Here is a 26,744-nt window from a genome sequence, read left to right as displayed (position 1 = left end):
AGTTTCATCCCCCAATGAAAAGCTATCCTTGCTAAAATGACTGAGAAAAGTATAAGCTCTCCTATAGACTCCCATGTTATCGGCGCCCACGGACGGTAGCCGACCTGCCTATTCTCAGAAAAGGCGAATGGCAATATATTATGTCCGAACACATTTTAGCGGTTCTTGACAGTGGTCTCCCATACACATTTAACCCATAAACACGGTACATTTCTTATTTCAATTATGTTGTATATATAACGTTTTTTAACTCAAAAAGTCAGGGTGGGCGGCGCCCACTATTGACGCACCGCCACTGCCTATCTTACCCTGATAGAGGATGGGAGACAGTTCCCCCGCCCGATGTAGGATCTCATTGCGAATATGGAAATAATGAACTCTTACGACGAACGGTCGGGGTGCATCTCCCTCTCTCGGCCTGTCCCGCAGTGTACGATATGGGCTCGATCTGGCAGGGGGTTTTCATCCAGGCGAAGTATTTCCTCAAGTAGTTTGGCAATAAACTCAGTGGGACGAGCCCCCTCCATTCCCTCATATATGCCCAACAGCCGAATAATATTCCTTCTCTATCTCCCCTCCAGGTCCTCGCAGCGATCATCCACATGTTTAGCCAGAGCCGTTAGCCTGCTAACTGTAGCTTCCAGCTCAGTTATCCGGCCGCTATGGTCCGTAGCAGCTCGTTCAAGCTCAAGCACAGTTTGCCCGTGCTGCTCAACTTTCTCTTGTAATGGTCCTATTGACTCTTTTAGTTCTTTTCGGACAAATGTAATCTCGGAGGGTAGGCTGGAAGACAAAAAGTCAATTTCCCCAAAAATGTCAGCTTTCAGGGAGTCCATCATACTTTGTAAAAGTTCGGCATCGAGTGCGTTAGCTTCAGCCACCTCTCGAGGAGCGTTAGCCGGGTCAGGCAAAGGGTGAGGCTTTGCTGCGGCCTCCTCTCGCTGCTTCGGATTTTTGGCGAGCAGAAGACATTTCGTTTTCTTTGGTTAACAAGAGTCACATACAACGAATATTCTATTCCACTTCAAAAATAAAACTTTTGCAAGAATTATGAAATTAGGTCACATTCTCAGGAGCAGCGGAGAAACACGTCTTACATCCTCAGTGCCGCCCTCACCTCCAGATCTCGATTTTTATTTCAGCATATAGTTGAACTCCACTTTAAGATGTTTTAGAGTCTAGACAGTTAGGTGCTATAGTCGCTGTGTCACGATTTTAACACATAATGTAACTTTTAAAACAAATGTAATTAACATGGCATGGTATTAAAATGCAAACAATATAAATAATAATAATTGTAAAAATAATGCTATGCTTGAAAGGTGAGAAGCTTGTTGTGTGTGTCAGCCTGAGGCTGCAGATATGGAACTGTAACCTGAAGTCTCCGTCCTCCCTCTCCTCCTCTGCAGCTCTGTCCAAATCCAGACAGCCCGTCCACACCATCCTGCTGAACCCCCACGTCCACCTGATCGGGGACGAGGCAGCCTGCATCGCCTACATCCGTCTCACCCAGTACATCGACAGCAACCGCATGCCCCGCACCATGCAGTCCGAGGAGACCCGCATCTGGCACCGCCGCGACAGCAAGTGGCAGAACATCCACTTCCACCGCTCCGGATCGCCCACCGTGCCCACCAAGTGAGTCTGTCAGTCCTTAACTCAACACTTCCTGTCTTCCTGTAGAGGGAATCCTAAAGACTTTAAGATTCAGCTGCTCAAAGTCAACTTTATTGTAACTTCTCTGTGTACATACACTTCTTAAAACCCACTCACATACTCATACAGATATATAGACACATGCTGTATCAAGTCGTATGGCTGTGGCGCAGGGGGCTTGTTGATCTTCGGCACAGGGGAGTGCTAGTTCAATACCCACAGCGTGTCTCTGGGCAAGACACTTCACCCCAAATTGCTCCTGAGAGGATTGTCCACAGTATGGAATGTATGCAAGTTGCTTTGAGTCTCACAAGTGACATGTGATGTAAAGTATGAATTAAAAAGAAGGCACAAAAATGAAAATATATTTAAATGGTGTATACACAAATGTGGATAGGACACGGGTGTGAGCTAGTTTACAGTACAGTATGGGTGTGAGCTAGTTTACAGTACACAATTACATCTTTTAATAACATAATGCAATAACTGTTGATGTCTAACTGAACAGATTTAATACACCACACTGTCCAAAGCCAGAGTCGGCGCCAGAGCAGATCTACTGGAGGGGCATTGGGTCATTGGCGGGGCAACTTCAAACTCAGCGTCAATTATAGTCGATTGTGACAGGTCGAGAATATGCTTCACAGCTGGTAGGAGTGGCATCAATGACCGCTAGGGGGGGCACGGCCCTCGAATGCCCTCCCTTAGCGGCGGGACTGTCCAAAGCTGCTTAGTAGAACAATAAAAGTGTAGTGCTGGATGTGTGTGTGTAACATTCTAATATTTCCCTAGTAGAGCGAATGCTGTCACATGATCAGATTTTCACGACATGACCAGCCTGGAAAAACTTTCATAAAAGCAATATTAATTTAATTCATCTTTAAATGTGTATGCAATGGGCCATTTTTGTCAAATAAAATACAATCATAATGTGTTCAGTGGAAGGGAGACAAAGCAGGTATTTAAAGAAACGTAAATGATTTTAAGAGGTGCAGGATTCTTCACACATTTCACAACAGAGGCCAGCTAACCAATCTGAGCAGACTGGGCTCTGGTTTCAGGGAACCTTCTGGAAGTGCTTTTCTGTAGTAAATAATGTCCATGTGATTTGTGTTTCAGTTGAGAGGACCATCTTTGAAATACCCTCCAACCTACAACCGTCAGCTGAACAGACCCCGCCTCACACGTCCAATCAGATCCCTCAGCCAACCCCACCCACCATAGCTAGAGCTCCGCCCCCTCAGTGTGTTGTTTACATATGGTCACGGCTGGACTGTTGAAAAAGAAAAAAAAAGGTGGAACTTCTCGATCATTTTGTAGTGAGAGTGTGTGATGTTCTTTGCGAGACTTTTTTAGATCAGTATGTTTTAAATAGAAGTGGTTTTCAGAGGACCCCCCCCCCCCCCACACACACACACACACACACACACACTTTAAATGAATTATGTGAACCTTCCAGTCATCGTGTAGTGACAGTTTTTCTTTGAATATTGCACATATTGAGGACTCTTGATGTTTATGCCTTTTGGCACAATGACCAATATATCACATATCTGCTTTTTACTCATGTATCTTCTCAGAGCTGCCATCCATCAAAGGTCAGGCACACGCTTGCTTTAGTTTTGGTGATGTGTACGTTTTGGTAATGATGTAAATCGCTCTTTGCTTAATCTTGTGACAACGTTGTTAGCAACTTTTACAAATCTGTTTTCTGGTTTGCCACTGGCACCAAATATGTTTACTGGGAATTTTTAAGTACATGTTTGAAAGGGAAAATCAATTAAAGCGTGTTTTCTTTTGTCCGTTTGAACCTCCATCATCACAAGGCAGTGAGTGAGGAGAGTCTCCTATGATAGAATGTATCACTGCATACATATAACTCTTAGAGGCCATTCTATGACTCTTTCCAGTCAGATCATATTTTCATACAGTAAGAAATAATTATGTGAATTTTATCAGCTATTTTGTTGTTTACTTTTGACATTGTGATGTAAATGCCTGTCCCTTGGTCTCTCATTATACCTGCTTTCCTTTCAGCCCTTCAACCTGTATTCTAGGTTTGACTGGTGTACGCCAATGTTTAAAGCACCAGACTCAAGTAGAAATTATGTTGACACTGACAGGAAAGCCACTGACAGGAAAGCCACATTCAACTGAGAGCTTTGGTTTGGAAATAAGTTAGCCATTCATTTCCATGATGAGGGAGATGTGTTTCGTGGCATAAATCACATTGTAGTCATTTGACTTTACTGTGTTATTGTAATGTCACTATAAAATAAAATGGAAACGGGGATTGTAGAATACACTTGCGAATTCATATCTTAAGGTTCATAATTGAAAGCACTTCAGATTAGTTATTGGCAAATGCCAGTGAAAAAAAAAAAAAAAATCAGAATAAAAGCATGGGTAAAAGTCACATGGTGTTCACTTCTGATTATGTTTGTGTTCAGGATATTAAGATTGTTTCCTTGGAAAACTGTTTGCATTCCTTTGTTTAATCACATCTCATAACACACACTTTCTATCTTTCTAAGATGCATTTACATTCCTGGCACTGGTTATCTAATGTTTCCGTGATGGGACAAGCCTGGTGTATGTTTTAGAAATATAAAAACATATATATAACAAATGACTTTGTTTGTAATTGTTGTTCTTTTCTTCTTCTCTTGCTATTATAAATGTATCACTCTTTAATATATTTACATATTATTCTGCAAATCTTGGAACAAGGTTACGATTGGATAACAGAAAGTTTAGGCCTGTTTTGCCCAAGTAAAAAAAACTTATCATAAAAGGTTTGGCTCATTTGAAGCTAACATCTTGACAGATACAGTACTTTATGTAAAGTATACTTAAGCTCAAGAACTAAAGTACTATCATCAAAATAAACTTCAAATACTATAAAAGGTAAAGGACTCATTCTGCCCAATGTCCATTTCAGAAAAAATAAAGGTGTCCTCTCATGCTTTATTATTTATTTATATAAAAAACATGTCTTTGAAGAGCTCTGCTCAAAATTCCAAACAGATAACCCATTGTAGCATCCCTCATCCCCCTCTATTTCAGCCCTGTTCCTGAAGTGCTGATTCTGTGACTGTAGCTTTAAATCTGAGCTGAGCTGAAGCTGGCCACGCCCCTTTGGAGCGTCATGCAGCTCTCTCTGAAGAGAGAAGTTTCTAACGGAGAAACTCAGCTAAACTCTGTGATTAAACGTCATATTATGTTCAAAATCACACCAGGCATTATTTCTGAAACAGTATGGAGCTCAAATGTTTCTCTCTCGCGGGTTTACCACAACAACCAACTTTTATATTATACATAGTCTCTCCAGTGCAGCGTTAGCTCTGAGTGTTAGCGATGCTTGCTAATGTAAACAGATCATATTACTTTCAAAACAGAGGGGATTCAGCTCGGGACTGTAAATGGGGGATGATAGGTTGGGACGTGTCACGTGGGCGGGACGTTGCCAGGAGTTCAATGTAAAGCCAGCCCACATTTAGGTTACCCCCATTTTTGGGTAAGGAAGAAAAGAGAGAGGGTTGTATTTTCTGACACTTTGTGAGTCTCCTCCTAAAAGACAGCAAAAAGTGCATTTTGCATAATAGGGGACCTTTAAATATTATCACCTAAATGTACTTTAAATATCAAAAGTGAAAGTACTTGTTATGCAGAATGGATCTTTTAACAACATTTTATTATAATGGTTATTATATTATCCCTTCCTTATACATGTTAGGGCATTTGAGTGTTGTGTTGGGTCAATTTGGACCAAATTTAGATTCTTGGAATACTGTATAAATAAAGACCACACCAGCATATTATGTGTTATTATGTGTACAATAATAGCTGTGAGGGTTAAAACAATTAAGTTAAAAAGTAAAAACTAAGTTATTGACCTCTGAATTGCAGTGGAGTAGAAGTAAAAAGTAGCATTAAATGTAAATACTTAAGTAAAGTACCAATATGTCAAAAAGTACTCACATACAATACTGTAGTAAATGTGCTTAGTTAGTTTGCACTGCTGGATGAAGACAGCTAATTGAATGGTGAAATAGCGCTGCACATCAACCCCATGCCCCTTCCTGTGTATCCCTCATAAGTATCGAATAAAGGAGAAAAGGAAAACTTAAAATAAATGTGCTATAAGTTGCTGCTATTAGTCCTGAGCTGTCAATCACGGGGCGTGTCTCCTCTCTGCGGCGTCAGAAAGAAGGACAGCACTTCACATTTGACGGATGTACATATTTATTGGTCTGCCATGTACACACTGCAGCTGCTATGCCTTGTTAGCGTTTCAGGTTTTTAGTAATTATTTGAAGTCATACATGCCCGCATAGATATTTGAATGTACTGTATATATTCTTTTCACCATGGAAACAAGATGCTCATTTATCAAATCAATGGTCTCTTTTTGACATTTCTTTTATTCTCCCATTGGGTCACACAGAGTAACGCACGTGAGGATCGTATTGTTACATCGATAAAGTCTCAGCTGTAGATAAACACCAAACACACGTCACCAGCCTGTACACGAGTCAAACAGCTTCAAATCAAATCCTGTTTGTCTACCACGGCAAAACAAATTGTCATTTGTCTTTACTTTTAGCTTTAGAACACATTCAAACACACCCACAAACACATACACCCACACACACACACACACACACACACACACACACACACACACACACACACACACACACACTCTCACACACACACACACACACACACACCACTCTCAGCTTCAGCTGCTGGAGTTTACAGGGATCACAAATGCAATAAATAAATAAGGAAGTACGATGAGTGAAGTCAGTGGAGTAACTCGAAGTTGATAGCAGTGAGAACACCAAAAAGTCAGACCAAAAAAAGCAGATTAAGAAACGCATGTTTATGTTCGGTGAGGCTAAAAACATCAGGAATAAGCCTGCTGTTGTTAGTATTATTGTCAACAAACCCCATGAAAAGACCTCAACCAACAATACGTCCCTCTCTGAATATGTCCTGTCTCTGTCTCTTGGCTCTTCAACACATTGAATATTTAAAAATGTCTCACAAATATACAAGATAGTTTCATTATTAAAAAACTGTGTACATTCATCAAACAGCTGATCAGCTGTAGTCCCTCTGGATAGCAGGAGATTTGAAATAATTACTGGGAAAATCAGGAACCAAAGAATGTCGTTAAATGTGATGAGAGTGTATTTGCTTTATTATTGAATAATATTATAATGAAAACGACTCAAAATTTGCAGAAATATTGAAGCCTGTTTTTGGGAGAAATGTGCCTGACACACACTGATGGATTTGCATCATCACTGAGCGACAATAAAAAAAAGTGTTAGCAGCAGCAATGACTAGCTGACAAATAAAATCATGATAAAAAGAAAAACTGTAATTTATAAAATCACTAATGATTACTCTTCAAACCATGCTCTGGCTATCATTTCAAAATGTTTTTCCTGTGTGACATGTTGCCAGCTGAAAAGTTGTGGACAGAATAAAATAGTCAAAGTCAAGTTTGTCCTGAAAATGTCTTTCCCTTTGGGCAGTTTGAAACTTCATGAATCCTCTCAAAATTAAACTATTACATTGCTTTTACTGGCAGAGTCCTAAAAGTCATACTTTAACCCGGCTTTGAAAATGTCCTTTAACTTTAACTTTAACCTACTTTTGACACAAATGGAGCGCTACAGCACAGAGGAGGGGACCGTGGGTGGGGGCTCTGCATGAGAGCTGTTGACAAGAATAAAACATAAACCCAGCCTTGTCCTTACAGCCTGTCCTTAATGGAGGACATCATATGATCAGAATGAGGGGTCGAGGAGCAGCATGGGAAGGTGGAGGGTGACACACAGACGATGGGAGGGGTAAGTGCTCCATCTGCTTCAGCAAATCTCTACTTTCTCTCAGTACACACACTGAATTCCCACACAGCAGCTCTGTGACAGATCAAACACGTACACAAAGACAGACACAAAAAGATGCATGATGGGAAGACACAGGTGTGTTCACACAGCCGCAGGGTGACACACACATTCACACCCAATCTATTCTCTGACATTAATCTCATCTGTCCGGTGGCATTCTCCCACTGAGTCGGTGCATACAGCAGGTTTGGGTGGGCTAATGTATTAAATGCATTTAGATTCCCCCCCCCCCACCCCCCTAAGTTCAAGCATGGTTTTCTCCTCTATGTACATATGTTTACAAGAGTTCTTCAAGAAGAGGGCTGTGCGTGAGGCCAAAACGTCTGAGATGCCCCTCCTTGACTTTGATCCACCTGTGGCGGGTCGGACCGGAGTCAAACCCCCGCAGCCCGAAGGGAAACACACACAAGTCCGACAAGAATGAAGGGTGCCATCTTTGGTCACAAATGAAACACGATGTGAGGGAAGGACGAGCGTTGAATCACAAAATACTGTTCCATTATTCAACAAAGAGAAGGAGAGCTATAATCCAGAGATCAGAGGACAGCGAGGAGGGATAGAACATCTGGATCTGAGGGGGCGGAGCCACCAAAGGCTTCGTTGGAAGATGCAGGGAGAAGATCAGCAGAGGCAGCTGCTATTCAAACCACTCCTCTTCCTCTTCCTCCTCCTCCTCCTCCTCTTCCTCCTCCTCCTCCTGGTCGTCCTCACAGTAGCGTTGCAGCAGGCGGTGCAGGTGCAGCTGCAGGGCGTCGGGCTGCAGGGCGTCGGGGGGGTCGTCGTGGCGCTCGAGGTGCACGTGCTTCCCCTGGGAATCCCTCACCACAGTCCTCTTCTGGGTTCGCGACTTACGCATCTCGCTTCTGCAGGAACAAAAAGGAAGATGTTTACAGGCTTTACATTTCAATAAATATTGGTCTAATGTTAAATAAATACATCACGCGTTAATCACATTCGATTAGATTCAAATTCATTCATTGAACAACGAAATGCAGTTGGCATCCAACCAGGAAGTGCAAAGAGTAGTGCCAGAGGTTTCCATTAATTCACATATCAGATCAAGGCCTGTATAAATATGAATACATGTCTTTTGATAAGGATTTAGAGCTTTTAGATATAATGTGCAGGGTTTACACATATATAAGTTAGAGACAATTGAAATGCATGATTACTGCTTGAAGGAAATATAAAAATCCACATAAAACTGTAAACTAGACTTTATAAATGGGCATATTATTATGATTTGTTTATTAATATCGCTAATTTTAACCATTTTCTTTTGGAAATTGGCATATCATCCTTTATTTCTACTTATCCCCAATGACGTTGCTTTTTCATGATGCCACTTACTGTACATCAAATCCTGCAAAAAGGGAAGGGAGAGTTACGTAATTGGCAGCTCTGTTGGACTATAACTGGCACTTTTGCACTTTGCATAATACCCGCACACATTTTTAGCCACTTTTCTACATTTTAACCTATATTTACTGACACCTTTTCTTATTTGACCATTTTTTTTTTATAGCATTACCTCTTTAAGGAATGTCTGTTTTTAACTATTATTATTTATTCAGGTTCCAGTAATTTGCACAGTGACACAGAATGATGGCCCCCTTTTAATTTCACTGTATGTAAAATGTTCTTTTTGCAAACATGTGACCAATAAAACTTTGAACTTGAACCTGCTTTGGCAGATCTCTAGAAATAAACTCTTGGAAAATGTTGTTATAAAATTAATGCTGACTCGGCCGGTGAAAATGACTTTTTCCTTCTTAACTACCTTTATTTTATGGAATACCGAATAACACGTGTTTTTTTCTGAATGACAGTTTGTTTATGCACTTAAACATAAAAGGATTTATTTAATTGACGTCTGTTCCCAATGTCACATCCCAACACTGTTAAACTTTGTCCACTTTTGAATCCTTCAAATCTACTCCAGCCTGAGTTCTTAATTCCTAGGTTCACTTAACAAAGATATCCCAGCTATTTGTCAGTAGATGGTGAAGCCGCAACAACACTAAATACATTTTATAAGGGAGTCAATGACTCATGAGCAGACAGGTAGGATATACACACATTTAACTAAATTATATTAAAAATGTGATGAAAAGTCAAGGCATAATGTAAAGTGAATAATAAAACAACATAAAGAAGGACTGATCCGTCTAACCAGGAGCTATTAGTTGTCACATGTAATGAAAAACCATAAAGCAAAACTTTAGAGTAGTTTGCTGTTTAGCGCCATCCAGTAGCAATTACGCTGAACTGTATCCGGCAACACTGGCTGAAAGCAACACACAGCACATTTTGTTAATAGGTTAATAAGTATGTAGTGTCTCTCCTGGGACATGTCTCCATGCTTTAATGTTCAGAAAGCTCTTTATTTTTCTCATACTGCATTTCACCCACTGTCTGAAACCAGAGCGCAGTCTGCTCTGGTTGGAATCTTTGTTGTGATTGGTCCACCATTTAGAGATGTCACGCCCTTGGACTATCACGTACAATGTGTTACAGCACTAGCCGATATTAGCAAGTGTTCCATATTCCGTTTCAGGCAGGGGGGGTTGTGTACGTGCACAAACACATATAAAATACAAGACAGGAAAGGGGAACCCCAAAACGCATATTCTGGCCCATTTAAATAACAGTAACGGCCAAACCTACAATAACCGTGCTGTTAAAGATATTAGCTTCCTCTCATTTACTCTGTAAAGGTAAGGTGAAATCAAAGTTTGGACTAACACTGAAGGTGAGGGTAAAAGAGAAATCACACCATGCTTCATGTTCTCCTCTGACTCTGAGTGAACTGCTTCTACACACTCCCATGCGGTCCAACCTTTTAACCACAGAACCGTCGTCCTGCACAACTTCTCTCTCTACTACATGAGGCAGGAGCACTTTCCCAAAGCCTCCAGCATAGCTCAATGCCTGGAGGGAGGGAGGAGGGGGGAGAGAGGTGAGAGGAAGGAGAGACAAACTGTGGAAATCTGACATATCCCCTCCTAATGGAATCATTTTAAGAGATCTTTGGAACACTGACCTTCTCAAAGTCCTTCCTGGCTGAGGGGAGATCCGCAGCCAGAGAGGGGTCTCCAGTCTGCTTCTCCATCCTCTCGCCTCTCACCACCGTCGTCTTGACAACCTTGCTGACCTTTCGTCCTTTCACTGGCTCCACCTCGAACTCTGATGATGTGGCGGCGCCCAGGGCCAGGGGCTCTGAGAAGGTCAACTACAAGGAGACCATACCATGTCAACACTCCCCCTGATGAACTGCTCTGTGTAGAGGTGGGGGCAAAACACTTCCTATCCAATACTTTAATGACCAGATAAAGATAAAATACCAGTGTCTTGGATATCATTTTAAGAGAGACATGGTTGAGTATTATTAAATGCCAAATCCTAAGGTTACTGAGCAGAACGAGCTGTCTGTGTAGACCATCATTTTTAAACGGATGACTGTTGACATGCCACACAATTCATTCTGATTGGTGCAGTTTACGTGTATCTGTGCTGACTTTTATCCAGGAAGTGGGAGGTTTTTTCATAGTGCTCTGTCTTTGTTAGAAGAGCATTTGAAAACCATTTCAACACAGCAAAAGAACTGTCTTTATGACCAAATGTAAAAATATTAATCACATGATGATGATTGGTGCTGATGTGCTATGATGTGAAAAGCCGCTGGGAGGGGCACTGACCTCTCTCTGATCGCCCTCACTGCGCAGCACAGTCCTTTTCACCACTCTGGACACAGTGTCTCCCTCCTCAATGTGCACCGTCTCCTGGTGAGAGCCCTCAATGGTCACTTCCTGTGTCTCCATGCCATCCGGTGACACGTATTTACGGATAACCTTCCGAGTGATCTGGTGGACCAACAAGAAGAGATTAATTTAGCTGTAAAACAAATGGATGATTTATCAAGTAGGCCAATGAATATAACGGCCATTCTAACGTAATTCCTGGTTATTTTGATGTTGAGCTTACTTTTTTAACCACCATGTTGCCATGCTCATCTGTGTACTTCTCCTCTGTGACGGTCTGTGGGGGGATATCTGGGAGATCATCCGCCTGTAGAAACACAAAACACAGACACATGGTTATGCAAAGAGGGGAAACACTTGGTATTCAGATTAGAGAACGTACTAAATATATGATATAAATCCCCAGCAGCTCCACAAATTCAAAGTCAAAAGCAGTGCAGTGTGAAACTTCCTCTGAAGGGAACTTTGGGATTTTAGCCTTTGCAAACCATTTACATGCCGAAAAACTTATATAACACGCTACAGGAAAGGAAAAACCCCAAAAGCATAATAGGGCCCATTTAATACTTTAATTTCTATCACAAAGCAAAGCAAATGATGCGACAATGATCGAACTAGAGCAGGTTAGTCAGCTGAAATGAAGAAAAAATGCACAAATAAAGGCTTTGAGATGTTACTTAATGTTACTTTAGTGTCGAGCATGTACAGGATGTTGTGTGTAATATGATTAAACCTGCAAAAAAAGACCAGCAAAAAAACCACACACCAAGGTGCACTAAATCTCTGCTCCCCACCACCTCTTCACAGCACAACAGAGCACAGGGCTGCAGCTGCATCATGCTGGTTACCTGAATGATAACTCTGCGTCGGACCACCCTGGTGGTCAGCACCTCCTCCTCTGAGCTGTCAGAAGACAGCAACCCTAGCTCCTCTGCTATCTCCTGGGAGAGCGCACACAACCAGCATGGATCATAGTATTAGGTCCACACAATGGTACTACAGCCGCACACAGCAGGCAGCTGTTCCTTCTGCTCTCTGAACCTCACTTCAATTTTTGCTTGCCAAAAAGGCACAGAGACTTACAAATGTAATGAGGAAATAAACAGGTATTTACACAGTAGTGATTTGGGATGAAGAGAAGGCACAGTCATATAAACGTTCAACCGAAATAAATGTGCAAGGATGGTAACCAGTGTGCGAAATACAGGCCGTCCCAGTTCACACCTAAAATCTCACTAATTGTCTAAATCACAATTATTTGATGTTGAATTAAACTTTAAAGGATGTTTCATTTTGAAATATTGGTATATAATGAGCAGCTCAGAAACTGCAACTGAAATAGGATGCACTGCCAGTAACACGATACACTTAGGAAGATAATAATTGAAATTTAGGTAGAAAAATAATGCATGTAAACTTGCTGTGTATGCTCCTCCTTCCCATGTTGTTTAGACTCAAGTCAAAACAATATGCAACATAGTTTTAGAAATGTCATGACAGCTGCTATTTTGAAAATGATCTCAGAGTATCAACCTCAACTCACAGCTTCCGCTCGTCCTGCCCTGGCTACAATCATATCTGATTAAGGGTCAGGTAACGAGTCGGAATTGAATCACAGATAATTGAGGGAAGCGGCTTCGTTTCTGTGTTTGTCCGACAAATGGTTGAAATGATTTATCGAAAAATCATTTGTAAACCTAAAGGCACATTGCCCCCCCTTTCTTTTAATTACTGTCCGCAGCACTCCTGGGTTGCCAAATAGTATTTCGCACACTGATGGAAAAAACAAACAGAAATCAAAGGATGCAAACGGGTGCAGGGTGAATAAGGACTAATCTGTTATATAATAAGTTCTACACAGAAATGTGTTAGTGTGGCCAATACTGACTTCAAAATTAACAACTGCAACCAATCACACCACCAATGTCAACGGCTTTTTCAGCCATCTACGGTATGTCACAATGCTAAATACTAAACTCATTATAGTTTTCACAATTCTGTTATTTTCTTGCGTTTAGGCACTCGTGCACACAAAAGCAATCGTCAGCCTCATTAAAGTCCACACTTGTGTTATTTATTTTCTCAGTCTTGAATGCAGCTTAACACCAACCAATCTGGCCAGGCAGGAAAAAAGCCAGTGCAGCATGTGCTCATGCTCAGCCCCTTACCCTTCCCAGGAAGTCATCATCATCGTGATACCCAGCCTGATCTCTGGAAGGGAGCTCCTCACACACTGGGGGATATGCTTCTGTTTGATACTCCCGTGAACCCTCTGAATCATAAGCAAGTTCACTGAGACTTTCACTGCCAGAAGAGAAGCGCTTGTAATCTTCCACTCCAAGGAAAGAGTGAGCAGTGTATTCAGGGCTGCCTTTCATGGCAAGATCAGAGCGAATCCCAGGCATTGGGGACGGGGGTTCAGAGATACGATAGGCAATCTCCTGTTTGAGTTTCATTTCTTCTGGTTCAGAGTTGTCAGAGAGGGCTTGTTTGCAGTCAAAGAATTCCCCATCTGAGTCAGAGTGCTGTGGAGATGCCGATCCCTTCCTGAGTTCTTTCGGTAGGACCTTTGAATGCTCATGTTCAAATTCAGAGGCTGTTTTCTCAAATTCTGAGACGACTCTATTAAAGTCTGGGGAAAACTCGAAGTCTTCTGGATTTTCAAAGTGTCCCTTGGAGGTGACTTCAGTCCCACCATGAGCTGAAATTGAGTCATCGAACACTGAAGATACTGGACTCAAATAATTAAAAAAAACTTGGCTCGATTCAGAAACTCTCAGGGTTTGATGTCCTGAAAATATTGCTTCATAATCTGGAGGTACCAAAAACTGACCGGACATAGGTGAAAAAAGTTCACTGGACTGCTCAAACCCTGAGGGCCTTAGGGATCTATCCGACATAAAACACGATGTATTCTCTGATGCAGGTAGAACTGGAGTAACAGATCTGTGGGTTGTGTGTATGTTCTGCTCAGGTAGCTGTAGTGGGATGGATTTGATTGGCTTGTCATCATCGAACACCAAACCTATTTTCCTGGAGTCTTCTGTCAGTTTTATAGCAGACACATGTGTGCTCTGCACCTCATCAGTTGTGAGAGACTGTGGTTCCTCTAGTATCTGAGCAGGAGCCTGCAAGTGAATATCAACATAATCTAAATGAGCATGATTGTTTTCCATACAGCCTAATTCTGAGGTTTTGAACAATAACTGTGAAGCCAAGACATGCACATTTAAAGGGAGCTTAGCTTCAGTAGAGTAAATGGAAATCAATAAGTAATTTAATATTCCTGAAACATTCCGGACATGTTTGATGTATTTACTGCACTCCATTTTGTTAGTCCGTCAAGGCAGTCATTTTCCTTATCGAGGTCACATGTTAATGAAATCCATCCCAAACACACGTGAGTCTTTGCGTGATTGTCATGCTCTCAGTCTTACCCTTTGTGAGCCTGCCTTGTTCTTCTTCAATTCTCCAGCATGGATGAGTAGGATCTTCTTTCCCTCTCTTGGTGTAACTTGAACTGTCGATGGTTTCACAGAAAAGTCCTTTGGGAAGTCTTCCTCACAAACCGTGGTTTGTAAAGTTGAGTTACTTTCAGCTTCTGATTCCCACTGTATCCTTTCGTATGACAAAACCTCTGGTCCAGTCATTTTTTGCAGGTCAGGATTGATATTTCCATCCTTAGATTTCGTCTCACTAGTTGGAATTAGTGATAATGTCTCAGCCATTGGGACTTTGTGAGGTAATGATAAAGACTGACTGGCTAATGAAGTGTCACAATGTGTCACAGGACTCAAAGGTTCAGTATCCTCACAGCAAAAAGCTAATTCATCCTCTGAGTCAACAGTTTGAGGGCTCAGTGGCCTTGGGCTATCATCAATCCAACAATCAATAGGTAGAGCAACAAACTCAGAGTCTGACGAAAAAGACACTGGTGAGGAAGATCTATCTACAAGGGTAGCATCAATAAAATAAGAGGACAATATTCTCATAAAATCAGGGACAGGTGAGTCTGGAATAAGTCGACTGAACTCATTGGACGATGACATGGATTCACGTGAGGGTGGTCTGTCAGTCTCAGGGTCTCTTGAAGATGTGACCATAAGCTCGCACTCTGAATCCGAACCCATGGATTCAGGTGATGATGACCTATGTGTAAAGGTGTACTCCAATGGCACTGTAAACTGGGGAATGGGTGAGTCTGGAGAAAGGGATCTGTTCTCATTAAACTCAGGCATCGATTCAGGAGATGATGCTCTTTTGCCCATTTGCATAGCTGATTCAAGTGACATGGGCCTGTATTCAGGCAAAGACTGAGACGACAACGGTCGTTCTCTCTCATTCTCATCCTCGGAGAGTGTGTAGTCAGGAGATGATTGCCTGCATTCTTCAAGCTGAAATTCCATATTTTCAAATGACGCATAATCTATATCTGATGCTAAAGTTTCAGGTGAACATGATGCTGATCGTAGAAACGATACATATTCAGGCATTGAAATAGTAAATTCAGGTATGGGGGAATCTGGTGAGAGGGGTCTAAACTCATTGACTGATGTTACAGATTCTGGTGATGATGCTCTCTCTTCCATGACTGAATCAGGGGAAATGGGTCTGTAGTTTATCAAGGATTCTGGTGAATAAGGTAAATCATCATCCTCTGAGTCAGATGCACATATAAGTATCCAATCATCATCAGACTCTGTATGAACCTCTGGGAAAGGTTTTTCAAATGTGTACTTAGTCTGTCTGTATGGAGCTGCTCCTGAAGACAAAATGTGTTCTATCACTGGTGGAAGGGACTCTGAAACAGGTATGTCCGATTTCGAAAGAGGTATTTCTGATATGACTTGTGCACTTGAAGTGCAAAGAAAGCCAGCTGTGGCTGAGGAAGTAAATATATGTGTCCCCTCTGAATTATTTACTGTGAGGTCATGCTCATTTTTAGCTTCTATTTTATTATCTTGTTCATCACCTGGAACACTCTCATTTTCTATCGTGCTGCCAATACATTGCATAAACCCAGTTCTACTGCTGAACGTTTCTCCCACATACTGAGGATCATGCACTTGAGAAATAAGCTTCCACAGTTCTGCATCATAGGTGAGAGTATACTCAGGTGTCAAAGTCTCAGGTGACAAAAGTGCCATTGTTGTTGATACAACAGTATCTCCCTTATGTGATTCAAAAGAGGCTGACCTCTCTGCTGGACACGTTTGTAACAAATCATCTGAACCTAAACATTGTGTTGGTGATATGTCTCTCACAGTCATCATTTTATTTTCAAATGTCTTTGTAAAATCAGATATTTGTGTTTCAGATGATAGAGGTTCATCATCTTGTACTTCTGATCCTTGTGATTCAGGAGAATCTGGCCTATCCTCTACACTATAGTTGATGGGCATCAACAACTCACTCAACGCATATTCAATATCTGATTCAGTGGATTCAGGGGAGGATGATCTATAGCCAACATTCACAATAACACGTTCAGAGATTGCTGGTCTGTACTCAGGTAAGGGGGAGTCTGGTGAGAGGGGCTGGTATTGATCTCCAGATGCCCCTGAGCCAGGTGAAGATAGTCTATTGTCATGAACTAGGGACCCTAGGCTTATACCAAAATGTTCTATTTCCGAACACATGGACTCTGGTGATGATGGCCCGCTTCCACAGAAGTGTTCATGTAATCCAAACGTTGGTCGTATAAAGTCAGGTAAAGGGGAATCAGGTGAAAGTCTGACTGACGCTTGAGATTCAGGAGATGAAGGTCTGCTTTCCAAGAATGTTGGGAAGGGTAGTTTTATTTCCAAATCTGACAAAACAGACTCAGGTGAAGAAGACCTTGAATACATTTGGGATATGGAGGTCTCTGGTAGTGTTCGTGTAAATTTAGGAATTGGTGAGTCTGGCGAAAGAGGTCTTAGTTCATAAGGAGACGCACACGAACCCGGAGATGTTGCTCTGTCCTCAAAAAGCCAAGGGATAGACAAATCCGTCTCTAAATCCTCATCTGAACATAATGACCATGGTGACAATGACCTGTAAGCATTAAACTCAGGATATGTTGCTAGCAAAGCCTGTCTGAAGTCAGGTACAGGAGAGTCAGGAGAAAGTCTTCTGTACTTACTCAAAGATGCTAAAGACTCAGGAGAAGTTCTGTCTTCTATAGCCATTGGGAAAGTTAACTCAATGTCCTCGTCGAAAACAGATAACACTGACTCATGTGAAGAAGACCTTGAATACATATGTGATATGGGCTCTTGTAGTGCCTGTGTAAATTCAGGTATGGGTGAGTCTGGTGAAAGAGCTCTTAATTCCTCTTTGGATGCACCTGAACCAGGGGATGCTGCTCTGTCCTCAAAAAGCCAAGGGATGCACAAATCATTCTCCAAATCCTCATCTGAATATAATGACCCAGGAGACAATGAACTGAAAACACTAAACTCAGGATATGTCGCTATCAAAGCCTGTCTGAAGTCAGGTACAGGAGAGTCAGGAGAAAGTCTTCTGAACTTACTCAAAGATGCTAAAGACTCAGGAGAAGATCTGTCTTCTATGGCCAATGGGAAAGTTAACTCAATTTCCTCATCAACATTGGACCACACTGACTCAGGTGAAGAAGATCTTGAATACATATATGGTATGGGCTGTTGTAGTGCCTGTGTAAATTCAGGTATGGGTGAGTCTGGTGAAAGAGCTCTTAATTCCTCTTTGGATGAAGCAGAACCAGGGGATGCTGCTCTGTCCTCAAAAAGCCAGGGGATGCACAAATCATTCTCCAAATCCTCCTCAGAAAATACTGAACCAGGTGATGTGGATCCATATCTTACTCCCAACATAGTGGGTGCACTCGCAGTGTACTGGGGGACCGGAGAATCAGGAGACAGACACCTCAGATCAGAGTCAGACATCCCTGATGGAGGGGATTCTGCTCTTTGCTCAAAATCAAACATCTGTGGAATTAAAGGAGTATGTTCTGTTTCTGAAGCCTCTGACTCCGGTGACAATGACCTGTATGCATTAAACTCAGGATAAGTCTCTGGCAAACCCTGTCTGAAGTCAGGTACAGGAGAATCAGGAGAGAGTCTTCTGTATTTACTCAGAGACCCTAAGGACTCAGGAGAAGATTGGTCTTCTCTGACCATTGAGAAAGATATCTCAATGTCCTCATCAAAATCGGACAACACTGACTCCGTTGAAGCAGACCTTGAACCCATATGAGACCAAGATGACTCTGGCAGTGCCTGTGGGAATTCAAAAATTGGTGAGTCTGGTGAAATTGATCTAAATTCCTCTTTGGATGCAGCTGAACCAGGAGATTCTGCTCTGTCCTCAAAAAGCCAAGGGATGCACAAATCAGTCTCTAAATCCTCATCTGAATATAATGACCCAGGAGACAATGAACTGAAAACACTAAACTCAGGATATGTCGCTATCAAAGCCTGTCTGAAGTCAGGTACAGGAGAGTCAGGAGAAAGTCTTCTGAACTCACTCAAAGATGCTAAAGACTCAGGAGAAGATCTGTCTTCTATGGCCAATGGGAAAGTTAACTCAATTTCCTCATCAACATTGGACCACACTGACTCAGGTGAAGAAGATCTTGAATACATATATGATATGGGCTGTTGTAGTGCCTGTGTAAATTCAGGTATGGGTGAGTCTGGTGAAAGAGCTCTTAATTCCTCTTTGGATGAAGCAGAACCAGGGGATGCTGCTCTGTCCTCAAAAAGCCAGGGGATGCACAAATCATTCTCCAAATCCTCCTCAGAAAATACTGAACCAGGTGATGTGGATCCATATCTTACTCCCAACATAGTGGGTGCACTCGCAGTGTACTGGGGGACCGGAGAATCAGGAGACAGACACCTCAGATCAGAGTCAGACATCCCTGATGGAGGGGATTCTGCTCTTTGCTCAAAATCAAACATCTGTGGAATTAAAGGAGTATGTTCTGTTTCTGAAGCCTCTGACTCCGGTGACAATGACCTGTATGCATTAAACTCAGGATAAGTCTCTGGCAAACCCTGTCTGAAGTCAGGTACAGGAGAATCAGGAGAAAGTCTTCTGTATTTACTCAGAGACCCTAAGGACTCAGGAGAAGATCGTTCTTCTATGACCATTGGGAAAGATATCTCAATGTCCTCATCAAAATCTGACAACACTGATTCAGGTGAAGAGGATCTATAATGCATGTAAGTGTGTAGGGACTCTTGCAATACCTGTCTAAAGTCTGGAAGAGGTGAGTCGGGTGAAAGAGCTGTGAATTCATTCAGAGACTCAGGTGATTCAGAATAGGGTGATCTGATATTTGAAATTAACATTAGTGATGCAGGTGAGAAAGGCCTATATTCTGATTCGGAATCAGGTGACATTGGTTTCTCTTGAACCTCTAGTTCTAATGAGTCTGGAAAATCAGTTTTATCTACAGTATCAGCTCTATACTCTTTCACAGAGATTCCTGGCTCCTGCAAATCACATCTTGTAACACTAGATAACTTTGGAGCCTTGGATATATATTCTGACTCAGGGTCAGGGGACATTGGCCTATCTGTGTCTTCTGCTTTTGAATCAAGGAAAACACATTCTTTTTTCATATTCTCATATTCAAATGCTTCAACTTTGCTGACCGAAGTGTCTCCTATGTAATGAGGGTCTCTTAGTTGACTTACCAGCTTGCTCGCTCTCAACGTTGAATCAGCCTCAGTTGACTGATTTTCTTCAATCGTGGAATCAACTGATTCAGTAATTAGAGACCCTGGTGATGAATGGCTGCATTTTAAAACAGGGCTCTCCTCCCTCCCAATCGTAGTTTGCATTGTTTGTTGAACATCTGCATCAGATGAATCTGTAGTTTTCAATGTCATACAAACCTCTAACTCTCCATGTGTCACAGCTGAATCATCCGGGACATACTCCGTTCTCATTCCAGCATATTCAAAAACACCAGTTTTACTGCAAAAAGTCTCTCCAACATATTGAGGATCATGTATTTGAGAAATAAGCTTCCAAAGATCAGCATCATAAACAAGTCTATATACTGGTATACTTATTGCCTTGAGAGGTAAGGTTTGAAAACTACCATCTAATGGTCTCTCTGTGGTGTCCAATAGTTTTGATTCGGGTGAGTCAGGTCTCTGCTCGCTAATACCTATGTCTACACTTGTTTGTGCAAATTCGACATCAGAATCCAATGCCTCAGGTGAAGGCGATTGATGAGCAATAACTGAAACTGATTCAGTCAGCCCTGTAGTAAATTCTGGTATCGGTGAGTCACAGTCAAATCCAGAAACGACTGAGTCAGGTGAGGAGGGTCTCAATTCGGAGGACAGTTGTGACAGAGACAGAGCCCCATAATCTAAATCTGAACCAACTGAAACAGGTGAGGAGGATCTTGACAGTGGTGCCCGAGCAACACATTCTGATAAACCCTGTCCAAACACAGGAATAGGTGACTCGGGTGAAAGTGGTCTGTTTTCATCGACGGAACATGGGGAAGAGCGTCTGTCCTCTGTAAATAATAGTGGAGATGCAATTTCTAGATCAGAGGTTGTTGATACAAGTGATGAAGATCGATCCAATGTATCCGTTACAACTGAATCTGGTAACCAGATTTGAAAGTCAGGAACAGGTGACTCAGGTGATAGTGCCCTGTAAATGTTTATAGATGTTACTGAATCAGGAGATGCTGGTCTGTCCTGAAAAATATATGATATACTAACATCAGTCTCAGGATCCAGATCTGACAATACTGACTCTGTTGAAACTGATCTGTGATAAGCGTGAGAAGGTCCACAGTAGGAAACAAAGTACTGAGGAACAGGGGAATCAGGCATTATGGCTTCCTGACTATCTACAGATATTTTTGAGTGGGATGAGTCTGGTCTAAGTGTATCCAGCACCAACAGGGATTGTGGTGACATGGGTCTATATTCTGCTTCAGAATCCAGAGACAGTCGTCTTTGGTTACTTTCTGATTGCAAAGCATAAACTTCATCTTTAACTGTTGCATCTAACTTTGTCTGATACGATTCTGTCATTGATTTAGCAAACTGAACCACTCCAACTTTATTCGTGTAGGTATCTCCTACATACTGTGGGTCACGTATTGGAGAGATGAGCTTCCAAAGTTCTGCTTCATATGTTAAACTGAACACTGGCACTGAATCTTCTGTTAAGAATGAAGGTATATCAAGTTGGCGTTCAGAAACTAAAGAAACTCCAGGTAATTGCTGACCTTCTGGAACTTGAGTTTTAAATGCCAATGAGGATGCTAGATTATCAGATGCTGTTTCTGGGGACAAAGATCTAACAGACCCTATCGCCTCTTCACATGTTACCACTGATGATTCTTCCTGATATTGTGTAACATTTTGCACAGGTTCCTCTATTTTCCCTGATTTCTTAGATTTTTTCTTTCTACCAGGTTTTTTCATCCCAGTTACAGAATTGCACATGTCATCCTTTGAGTATCCTGTGTCACACAACACATGAGATTTTTCAGTTTTAATACCTGACAAGGGCTCAACTGCTGCTGGGGGTTTCCAAATGTGTTGGTCTGACTGACTGCCACCAGGTACAACTGATTTTATCTTGGAAGTTTTGGTTTCTTTATGTTCAGACAAAATAAAGGTTGAATACCTTTCTTGACATTTTGACTTTTCTAGATTAACCATTTTGTTGGTTTCAAACTGCTTTTCAACACATGCCTCTTGTACTACAATTTCAGCATGTGTCATTTCAATCGTTTTGTCTTTTACAAGAGGTAGGTCAGACACAGGATTAGGCCCATAATCATTTACAGAACAACTTGAATCAGGAGATAAAGGCCTATTCTCAAGATATGAAAGCAATGGCATGGCCTCACAGTCTGTGTCTGACAATTCAGATTCTGGCGGTGATGAATGATCAACAATAATAACAGCATGATGCAGAAATGGTGTAAATTGTGGTATTGGAGAATCAATGGACAGAGAATCACTTAATATTTCTGGAGAGGATGCTCTAATATCTAACATTGCTGACTGAGGAGACATTGATCTGTAGCCAGGCACAGAATCTGGTGAAAGTGGTCTTTCCCAAACATCAAACTCAGATATAACGACCCAGTCATCATCATCCTCAAAAACTGATTCCACTGGTGTTGGTCGTTTGTTCTCTGTATCAGATAATAATGGTTCAGGTAAGTTTGCTTTCTGTCTAGCAACAGGTACAACCCACTCTCCAGATGCAGCAGTGGAAGGTGATGAAGCTCTATCTGCATGAATAGCTGATGCTAGAGACATGGAGTCATATTCTACATCCGAGCATACTGAGTCAGGCCAGTTGTGGCTGAGTTCAGGGACAGGTGAATCAGGTGACAGTGCTTTATATTCATTTATGGATGTTAAAGATTCTGGGGATGAAGGCCTGTTTTCAAGAGGATCTGATGAAAAAAGTGCTGTTCCAAATTCCAAATCTGACGACAGTGACTCAGGGGATGATGATCTATATTGGCAGGTTTTAGAAAACTCTGAGACTTTAACTGTGATGCAGTCACTGGATTCAGAAGATGCAAAGAAACATGGCATTGTGTCTAAAATGGCAGACCCAGGTGAAGATGCTCTTTCGTCTATGTCGAAAGTTAATGATGATGGTGAGATGGATCTCTCACCACTATAATCACTGTCTCCTGATAATTGCCTTCCAAACGGTCTTTTGTTTGAAATCATTGGTGTTAACGGCCTTTCCTCTGCTTTTGATGTTAATTGCATTAAAGTGTCTCCTTGCACACTCAGCATTAGTTGCCCCTGGGCTACTGCAACCCCAACATCATCCATTTCCCATGGAAAAACAGGAGGTGGTAGTGGAGACAAGGGCCTAAACTGAGGTTTATGAGAATCAGGTGCAAGAAAATGCAGCTCCTTTTCTAATGACCCTGAATCAGGTGATGAGCCCCTACTCAGGAACATTGCTTCATCAGTCACACATTCTGGTGAAAATAATCCATCATCACCAAGTTCACAAGAGGTTTCTGATGTTGATTCTGGTAAACAGGACCTATATCTGGAAGCTTTGATATCAGGTATAGTCTCTACAGAAACAACAATCTCATTTGCACTCTTTCTGAATGACAGCGTTTTCTCAGAACCATATTCAGCTCTTGTTATAACTGACATAGCGTAATCTTCTGAATGAACCAAAGTTGAGTCATGTGACACCTGAATGAAGCAAGTTGAGCTTAATTGTTCTTGCGTTTGAGATATTAAACCAGTGATGGTACAACTATCATCAGAGGGAGATGCTAGTGTTTGAGTGGCAGTGTCGGTTTGATTTGTGAAATAAAGAGACTTTTCATGAAGGTCACTTGAAATTAAAACTTGGGAATTATCAATATCAGGCGAAATGTTGGACAAATTTACATGAGTGTCTGTGTGTCCAGCAGCTCCATCAACTACATCTTCCCTGGCTGGAACATGAAGTATGTTTTCTGGCAATGCCTCCATAGGCACCACCGATAAATCCTTACTATTGGAACCTGTCAATTCAACATCATATCCATACAAGACTTCATAGAGTCGACGTGAAACTTCATCCATGTTTTCTGTTACATTAGCAGAACCAGAAGAAGGCAGAACCTTTTGTTCATTTGCAGGTTGTGTAGAGCAAATATTTCCAGAGACCTCATCGGTTCCTTTCAGCTCGACGGACAATTTCTTGAAGTCTTGCTCAGCTTGATCACACTCATTTAAGCTATCTCCAAAATCGGTCATAGACAACGGTCGACTCTCGCATACACCTGTTCGAGAAATATTGGAAGACTCTCGCCAGGGCAATGGTGACAAAAGATGATCATCGTTTTCAGAATGGGTGGTTTGTAGACATTCCAAGCTCCAATCGTCTCCCCCCTCTGCCCCTTCATATCCAGCAACACCCTCATCATCACAGGGTTCAATAGTGAGGTGAGGGGACGGGGTAACCTGGGAACCCAACTTTGGTCCACCTTTGTACACAGGGTCTATCACATGGGATCGGAGGTTGTATGGAGATGTGCGGTACAATGTGAAGAAAGGACTTACTTGTCTCAAACTGCCAGTGTGTACGGTATCTGTCAATTCTTCATATACTCTTTGAGATGAGCTGTGATAAAAGAAAACCAAAATTAATGTCAATCATTACATTTTGAAGTGAAGACAAATCAGAAATACCCCTGGTTATTAATGACTAGGGTTGGGAATTCAAATTCAGTTCTGAGGAAGAACCTATATCAATGGCCCATTACCGGGTATCTAAAGGAAAACAAATGATTTGGGTTCTGCTTATCGGTTCCTTAACATGCATAATGGCACTCTCTGGACAGGTTGGTGCTCCGCAAAGCCACACATTTAGTTTTGGATGGATTAATAAGATTGTAATCCCCAACCTTCTTACCCGGGGCTGAGACAGACTCGGAGGAGCAAAGGGAAGTCACTTTATGGTTTGTGAAGCAGGGTAATAAAGTTACTTTTTAAATGAAATGCTTCACTGTTTGTAAAATGTAATTTTGCAATTGGGCAGCTGTCACACAGACAGGTTGCAGTGTAACCGCAGGAGACCAGTTGGAATTACAGTGGAGGAAATAAGTATTTGATCCCCTGCTAATATAGTTAGTTTAACCACTTACAAAGAAATGAACAGTCTGTCATTTTTATGGTAGGCTTATTTTAACAGTGAGAGACAGAATATAAAAAAAATCCAGAAATGTACATTAAAAAATATATTAATTGATGTGCATTTAATTGGGGGAAATAAGTATTTGATCCCCTTGCAACCAACAAGAATTCTGGCTCCCACGGAGCAGTTAAATAAGTCCTCTCGATTTAAGAAAGTACTCCTGATGTCAACTCTTTACCTGGATAAAAGACACCTGTCCACAGTCAATAAATCAGATTACAACGTCTCCACAGAGAGCAAGACCAGAGACTGGTCTGTGATCATGGTGGAACTAATGTCTAAGGACATCAGGGACAAGACTGTAGACCGGCACAAGGCTGGAATAGAAGAAAAGACCACCACCAAGCAGCTTGGTGAGAGAGAGACAACTGGTTTGATAATTAGAAGATGGAAGAAGCACAAAATGACCATCAATCGCCCTCAGTCTGGGTCGCTACGATCTAAGATCTCGCCTCTTGGGGCATCAATGATCATGAGAAAGGTGAGGGGTCAGCCAAGAACTACAGGAGGGACCTGTTAATGACCTGAAGGCAGCTGGGACCACAGTCACTAAGAAAACTATTGGTAACACACTGCGCCGTAATGGATTACAATCCTGCAGCACCCCTGCTCAAGAAGGCACATGCACAGGCCGTCTGAAGTCTGCCGGTGATCCTCTGAAGGATTCAGAGAAGACTTATGAGAAGGTGATGTGGTCAGATTAGACCAAAAGGCATGTCCAGCAGTGGCTCAGTCAGTAGGGGCTTGGACTGGGAATCGTAGGGTACTCGTAATCATACAGACTTGAAATATGGAAAGTGGCGCTGCACAATAGCTGCCCACTGCTCCTATTACTAGGATGGGTTAAATGCAGAGGACCAATTTCACTGTGTGTGCTCTGCTGTGTGCTATGTGACAAATAAAGAGGATTTCATCCTCTGATTTTATCTATGTTTTGCAAGGGGATCAAATACTTGTTTCCCCCAATTAAATGCATATTAATTCATATCTTTTTTTGATCTACATTTCTGGATAGTTTTGTTGATTGTTCTGTCTCTCACTGTTAAAATAAACCTACCATAGAAATTACAGACTGTTCAGTTCTTTGTAAGTGGGTAAACTAACCAAATTGGCAGGGGATCAACTATTTACTTCCTCCACCGTATAAATTCTCTAATTGCACCACTTAGAACTAACTTGTGGATGCAAAAACAATGTAGAGACTATTATTAAATCATTGTATTTAATAACAGCAAACCAATTGAACTGTATGAAGTGATTTGTTAATATGAATTTAACAAATGTTTTTCATAAATTCTCTTTTTTTCCGTGAAATTGGCATGTGACCTATTTTTACCCTCTCAAAGAACTGAACCAATTAGACCCATAATCGACAAGCAGAACCAAAATCGGAGCCTGAATCGTTAAAAGCCAAACAATACCCAAGACTAATAATGATTGGATGAATTAACAGGTCACATGCATTAAACATTTGAGGTAACTTACTATGATGCCTCCATCTGTTTTTGTAGTTTTTCTTTATGGGCCTTTCTTTCGTTTAGTGACGACAAACTGGAGGACAGATCCTCAGCTGACACCATGGGTACCACTTGTCCCGAGCCTGGACTCCTACGTGAAGTCTCTGTGCGCCTGCCGGGTCTGGGGCTGTCAATGTCCTCGTGAAGGGCAGAGAAACCTGAAAAAGGAAATCAATCAGAACTTTCTACATATATAT

At 41.7% G+C, this 26,744-nt stretch overlaps 2 protein-coding genes across 22 annotated transcripts in view; one reads left to right on the top strand and one right to left on the bottom strand.

The window, feature by feature from the left end:
- Nucleotides 1-4,288, top strand: part of camk2d1 (calcium/calmodulin-dependent protein kinase (CaM kinase) II delta 1) — an 84,492-nt gene extending 80,204 nt beyond the window's left edge. For 18 of the 20 annotated variants that reach the window (XM_063901219.1, XM_063901214.1, XM_063901208.1 and 15 more), the window contains 2 exons: nucleotides 1,410-1,638; nucleotides 2,776-4,288. In XM_063901219.1, the coding sequence (XP_063757289.1) occupies nucleotides 1,410-1,638; nucleotides 2,776-2,779 (233 nt within the window). In that variant the 3' untranslated portion in view covers nucleotides 2,780-4,288. Of the gene's footprint in view, nucleotides 1-1,409; nucleotides 1,643-2,775 lie in introns of those variants that run through there. The other 2 variants (XM_063901222.1, XM_063901215.1) reach the window with 1 other exon arrangement.
- Nucleotides 4,289-5,883: 1,595 nt separating this feature from the next.
- ank2b (ankyrin 2b, neuronal) overlaps nucleotides 5,884-26,744 on the bottom strand; it is a 99,121-nt gene continuing 78,260 nt past the window's right edge. The window contains exons 1-8 of one of the 2 annotated variants that reach the window (XM_063900402.1): nucleotides 14,782-17,786; nucleotides 13,513-14,472; nucleotides 12,193-12,285; nucleotides 11,568-11,651; nucleotides 11,282-11,446; nucleotides 10,627-10,815; nucleotides 10,423-10,514; nucleotides 5,884-8,446 (exon numbers count right to left, since the gene is read on the bottom strand). In XM_063900402.1, the coding sequence (XP_063756472.1) occupies nucleotides 8,221-8,446; nucleotides 10,423-10,514; nucleotides 10,627-10,815; nucleotides 11,282-11,446; nucleotides 11,568-11,651; nucleotides 12,193-12,285; nucleotides 13,513-14,472; nucleotides 14,782-17,586 (4,614 nt within the window). In that variant the 5' untranslated portion in view covers nucleotides 17,587-17,786 and the 3' untranslated portion in view covers nucleotides 5,884-8,220. Of the gene's footprint in view, nucleotides 8,447-10,422; nucleotides 10,515-10,626; nucleotides 10,816-11,281; nucleotides 11,447-11,567; nucleotides 11,652-12,192; nucleotides 12,286-13,512; nucleotides 14,473-14,781; nucleotides 17,787-24,396; nucleotides 24,458-26,515; nucleotides 26,706-26,744 lie in introns of those variants that run through there. The other variant, XM_063900401.1, reaches the window with a different exon arrangement.

The sequence above is a fragment of the Eleginops maclovinus genome, chromosome 14, assembly GCF_036324505.1.
Source record: "Eleginops maclovinus isolate JMC-PN-2008 ecotype Puerto Natales chromosome 14, JC_Emac_rtc_rv5, whole genome shotgun sequence".
Taxonomy (NCBI): Eukaryota; Metazoa; Chordata; class Actinopteri; order Perciformes; family Eleginopidae; genus Eleginops; species Eleginops maclovinus.
The sequence above is the reverse complement of the archived record's forward strand: the minus strand, read 5'-3'. Positions and strand labels throughout refer to the sequence as shown.